The sequence below is a fragment of the Photinus pyralis genome, unplaced genomic scaffold (genome assembly GCF_008802855.1).
Source record: "Photinus pyralis isolate 1611_PpyrPB1 unplaced genomic scaffold, Ppyr1.3 Ppyr1.4_LG5, whole genome shotgun sequence".
NCBI lineage: Eukaryota > Metazoa > Arthropoda > Insecta > Coleoptera > Lampyridae > Photinus > Photinus pyralis.
In genome coordinates, this window is record NW_022170596.1 from 27,977,913 (window position 1) to 27,984,053 (window position 6,141).

Consider the following 6,141-nt stretch of genomic DNA (forward strand, 5'->3'; position numbering starts at 1 on the left):
TTTCGACGAGCGCTTAAACAAGCAATATAATCCAATATCGTAATGACAGGAGCAAGATTAACGAACCTTAAGACACGTTTACGAGAAAACCGATAACCAATTAGCGATGTTATGAGATTGTTTCTAAAATTTTAGCGCGGTCTCTACAAAAACACTAAATTTACCGAAGAGTCGTCTGCATGGGGACCTCGTCGCCGTTCCTTATCTTAGATTTATCGGTATTGCGCGACGCCCTGCTTCGTATGCTCTTCATACCGCTAGTGCTATACCACTTCTTGAACCGTTACTCCACTCAGACGCCGCTTCCTTCCTTCCGGTTTTACGAGATACGGGTCCGATTCTTTTACGAAAATATAGCGGGTTAACATTCTTCACTTATAAATCTCGCTTTGCGGAAATAATAACGATAAACACATTTGATTCAATAGCGACGCCTTTCAGCGTTTCAGAATGAATCCCTTTTGTTATTGTCGGTAATTCCACCTACCCTTACAGCTAATTAAACATTCATTAATCCTCTCTCCGCATTTGCAAGTGCGATTTACGATTTGTATGCCCATTAGTAACGTGAGCCAAAGTGCAACGTGTAAACGAAGAAAAATTACACAGTCTTGAAAGATATTTCCCTCGTGATCTATAAATACACACTAAAACAAATAATTTTGGAGTCGTTCTTAAACAAATCTGGCGCAGAGTGCTTTAAAAAGAAGAAACTGATACCTGCAGCATCCCTACCGTCGTAAATCGCAATTGTACACTAATCCCGTGTTATTCTCCATCCCCATGTCATATCCGATTCCCATTGCACAATCTAATAAGCCAAATTTGACATCAATCCATGTGTGCGATTCCCACGACCCGGGGAACAATTTCCGCGCACTCAATTAAAAATTACTTGGAAAAATTATTTTGATACTTCTCCCACTATTATGGCCGCCTGTTTATGTTTCCTTCCGAAAATATTGCCACCGTACGTACGACCCCAACCCCCTCGATAATTTATTCTAAAAGTTGTCTCGCAAACTTAAGGGGGAGGAAACTTTAACGAGTAGTTTAAGAGCACTTTCAGTGTTTGCTGGAAGTTTATGAACGATTATCGGAGCTAGAAAAGCACTCCGAATGGGCGAGGTTATAATTGCGAGTAAAACATTTTCTTATTAAGTATAATGTCAATTTTGATTTCGAATCGGCGGCGTTGTTAATTTGCAAAACGAAGGGGGTTTTACATTGTGTATTAAAAATCTGTCGATAACAGATTCGTTTGCGAGATTTGAGTAAATTGAAATAGCCCTCAAGTGCTCGACGATTTCGATACTCGTCCCGTTTTTGTTCACCTCGCGTTTGTTTTCCACAAATAAGTTTACATTTTTCTATAATTGCAATTGTGACCGTTTTTAACCAGGAAAACTGGGCCGGCTTCTGTAGAAAGGGCTGATGCTGTGACCAGGACGATTCAACCTATATCAGACAACAAAGAGGCAGCATTTCCATTAACGTAAAACTAGGGCGTTTAGCTCGGCGTCTACTTTGTAAAGTAACGCAGGGGTTCTTAGTGACGACCGTGAAAGGATCCCAGACTAAAAATCGTTTTTTGAAAACGCATCGTTTGATCCCGGGCGTGTAGCTTGAAACTGAAAACCGACTACTTTCGGAGATTTTGCAAAATAGTTTTTATTTTGTTACTGGTTATATGCGATTACATTCCAGTAATTTCTGAACCTCAGTATCTTTAACATCTCGGTTAAGTTAAGATCGAGTTTGAAAAGCGAATATTCTGCATGGCCATGTGGTTGAAATTCTAAAATATTAATTTGCACTCGTCTTCCAAATGACATGAGTTTTCGGACCCAACAAAGATAATTGTAATATCTTGACGGAAACGATTCCAAACGGCTAATTAATTGCAGCGTTATATACGGTAGCAGAGACTGAAACACTTATTAAATCAATATTCCACTCCTTTAGAACAAATACAAATACTTTCGGCACGACACTTTTCGTACCTAAGCGCCCAAATTAACACGCTTCTAGATACCGGGTATAGGGTGACCACTAAAAACAGGTGCTTCAAGACATTATTAGTTTTGATCTATATTTTGTCAGGTTTACATTTTTTTTACATTTTGTGCTATACATGCAGGTATGAATGACTTAAAAAATTTCGCAAACCTGAAGCAGACGGAAATTTGTTATTAAAGGGTTGTTTAAGGGTTACTTAGAGATTATTTAAACATAATCTATCAAGGAAACAAAAATGTTCAGTGTACTACGTAAAGTAACAACCCCCGTAATATAAGAGCAAGTATGAATGACTTAAAAAATTTCGCAAACCTGAAGCAGACGGAAATTTATTATTAAAGGGTTGTTTAAGGGTTGGTTACAGATTATTTAAACATAATCTATCAAAGAAACAAAAATGTTCAGTGTACTACGTAAATTAACAACCCCCCTAATATAAGAGCAGGTATGAATGACTTAAAAAATTTCGCAAACCTGAAGCAGACGGAAATTTATTATTAAAGGGTTGTTTAAGGGTTGCTTACAGATTATTTAAACATAATCTATCAAAGAAACAAACATGTTCGGTGTACTACGTAAATTAACAACCCCCGTAATATAAGAGCAGGTATGAATGACTTAAAAAATTTCGCAAACCTGAAGCAGACGGGAATTTATTATGAAAGGGTTGTTTAAGGGTTGCTTACAGATTATTTAAAGGGTTGTTTAAGGGTTGCTTACAGATTATTTAAACATAATCTATCAAAGAAACAAACATGTTCGGTGTACTACGTAAATTAACAACCCCCGTAATATAAGAGCAGGTATGAATGACTTAAAAAATTTCGCAAACCTGAAGCAGACGGAAATTTGTTATTAAAGGGTTGTTTAAGGGTTGCTTAGAGATTATTTAAACATAATCTATCAAGGAAACAAAAGTGTTCAGTGTACTACGTAAAGTAACAACCCCCGTAATATAAGAGTGCTGTACATGCAGGTATGAATGACTTAAAAAATTTCGCAAACCTGAAGCAGACGGGAATTTATTATGAAAGGGTTGTTTAAGGGTTGCTTACAGATTATTTAAACATAATCTATCAAAGAAACAAACATGTTCGGTGTACTACGTAAAGTAACAACCCCCGTAATATAAGAGTGCATGGGTATGAATGACTTAAAAAATTTCGCAAACCTGAAGCAGACGGAAATTTATTATTAAAGGGTTGTTTAAGGGTTGGTTACAGATTATTTAAACATAATCTATCAAAGAAACAAAAATGTTCGGTGTACTACGTAAATTAACAACCCCCGTAATATAAGAGCAGGTATGAATGACTTAAAAAATTTCGCAAACCTGAAGCAGACGGAAATTTGTTATTAAAGGGTTGTTTAAGGGTTGCTTACAGATTATTTAAACATAATCTATCAAAGAAACAAACATGTTCGGTGTACTACGTAAATTAACAACCCCCGTAATATAAGAGCAGGTATGAATGACTTAAAAAATTTCGCAAACCTGAAGCAGACGGGAATTTATTATGAAAGGGTTGTTTAAGGGTTGCTTACAGATTATTTAAACATAATCTATCAAAGAAACAAACATGTTCGGTGTACTACGTAAATTAACAACCCCCGTAATATAAGAGCAGGTATGAATGACTTAAAAAATTTGGCAAACCTGAAGCAGACGGAAATTTATTATTAAAGGGTTGTTTAAGGGTTGGTTACAGATTATTTAAACATAATCTATCAAAGAAACAGAAATGTTCGGTGTACTACGTAAAGTAACAACCCCCGTAATATAAGAGCAGGTGAATGACTTAAAAAATTTCGCAAACCTGAAGCAGACGGAAATTTGTTATTAAAGGGTTGTTTAAGGGTTGGTTACAGATTATTTAAACATAATCTATCAAATCAATGCCAGTGCCGTAGAGGTCCAATTTTATTCTATGCAAGTGGGGTTTTGTAAGTGCACCTAAGCCGTTACAATTCCTCCTGTCGACATTAATTTATTTCCTGTTCGCTATGACCGGCCGAATAAAACAGCTGTACTGTGAGACTGTTATGGGGTTGTCACATCCCGACGCCAGAGATTATTAATCAATTACGAACGACTTTATTCATTTAAACTATTGACTTGCAATCCGGTTATCATCAAGTTTCTGCGAAACCAGAAGACTGGGACAAAACAGGCTTACGGTATTTTTCTCTTTTGATGCATGCCTTTCGGGCTGCGTAATGCGCTTCCAATGTTCCAAAGATTCACAGATCGATTCCGAGCGGGATTTTGCGTATATTGATGACCTGTTATTCGAGAGACTATTTAATGATCAAGGATGGTATACAGGACGATCCTAAAAAGACCCGTGCGATGTCATTACGTGATTCATTAATCAGTATTCTTCTGATATTGACAGTGGTCATCTTAGTGTTCAATGACCAATCCGAACGCTTCATTTAATCACTTCATTACTACAGATTTAGCTCATAGCATGCGTTTCATCTTCAGTTAGTTCATTTCGAGCAATTTTCTGCAAAATGAATGATGACGCGATAACTAAATTTAGAAATGCAAGCTGGAAAATCTTGCAAACGGTCGTAAAGTGCATAAATTTAGCACATTCTCACAAAACGAGTTTTGTACACGAATAAATTCGCACAATGTGACATTCCGGCGTCGGGGTACAGGATGCTCGAAAATCTTTATCGCGTTCGGCCAGAGCTGAAGGGGATTTTAAGTGTAATTGCCGTATCAGTAACATCAAAGTGTGGCGCTTACAGACGTTCGCTTTAATTTTTACCCTTTCGAGTTTGAAATTTCCGAAAATTGCGTGCGTTAAATTTCTGCCCGGTTTCAAAAAACAAAGGGTTGCGAAATAAGCGCATAAAAAAGGGCCCTTATCTTAACAAGTTTGAGCCGCTTTATCTTAAACGAGTTTTCATTTAGAAAGTAATTTATGTACTGCTAAAAGATGTTATTATAGCAAGGATGCTTAAATTATACGGTTTTAGTAATAAAGTTGCAGACAAAGGGAGCCCTTAATTAATATTTCATTTGTTACAGGTGGCAAGAAAAGTAAACGAAGAAGATGAAATGTGTAACGTAAACGCGTCGGCCTCGGGAGGGGACTGTTTCGGTTTAGTTGTACCGAGTTCTTTACCGAAACGGAGCGATTACTTCCCACAACGACTGATGCCGGTTGGGATTTTCGTCGCGAATACCGAGCACGGTCCGCCTCTTTCGTAGATCCTGAAAGTTTTGTTAAAACGTCACTTCCTTCGCGTATGCTAATTTTCGAAACAGTCCGGAAACGAGCAAAGTAATGCCCATGCACTGGAAGTTATTTAGACGATGCTTACTAGATGGCCAATTGCATTTTTGCTGTTTATTTCAATAGTTGCGGTACGAGCCGGTCCGAGGTACAGTTCTCGAATTGTCGAAATTGAAACCGGCGCCATTCGCGGTATTATCCTCGAGCTCAACTCGCGCCATCTAGAGCCGGTCGAAGTGTTTCGCGGTGTACCGTACGCCGCCCCTCCCGTCGGACCTTTACGCTTTCGTCCACCCGCGCCGCCACTGACTTGGCCCGGTACGCGTCTCGCCGACACCTTCGGCTCCGTCTGCCCCCAGAGATATCCGGACATCACGAACAAAACTGCCGCCTTACAGTTCATGCCGAAAGGGCGCTACCACTACTTGAAGAAGCTGCTACCGCTCCTCGTCAACCAATCCGAGGACTGCCTGTTCCTGAATATCTACGTACCTGGCAGTGGTGGGTATTGAATCGCCGGTTTTATTGCGGCCTGCGGACATAAACCGTTTTATTTGTTAACATTCGGTTCACGTACTCCCCGAATGCAAATCCTCGCCCCCGTAAAACAATCAAACTGCAATATTGCAGAAGTACAACAACGGTTGCGTCTCGGCAAGCGTATTAAATTGTAATGCAAGTTTCAATTAGCGTAAGTGTACATCGCGTAATTAAATTTTCTCCGCTAAGGGAACTTTATGAAGCGTATTCAGCACTTTTCTTAAATTACATAGTCTTCCAGCTTACGATGGGTCTGGGACATGTTTGCGCACCTATTTTTAAGCAATTAAGGTTTTGCAGAATTACCCTACCGGTAATTGGAAGGTATTCA

General features: G+C 38.9%; 1 protein-coding gene across 1 annotated transcript; it reads left to right on the plus strand.

Moving 5' to 3' along the window:
• The first annotated feature begins 5,350 nt into the window (after nt 1-5,350).
• Nucleotides 5,351-5,782, plus strand: LOC116170651 (neuroligin-2-like). Its single transcript, XM_031487157.1, has one exon. It carries the CDS (start codon nt 5,351-5,353, stop codon nt 5,780-5,782), a length of 432 nt encoding a protein of 143 aa, XP_031343017.1.
• The last annotated feature ends 359 nt before the right edge of the window (nt 5,783-6,141 follow it).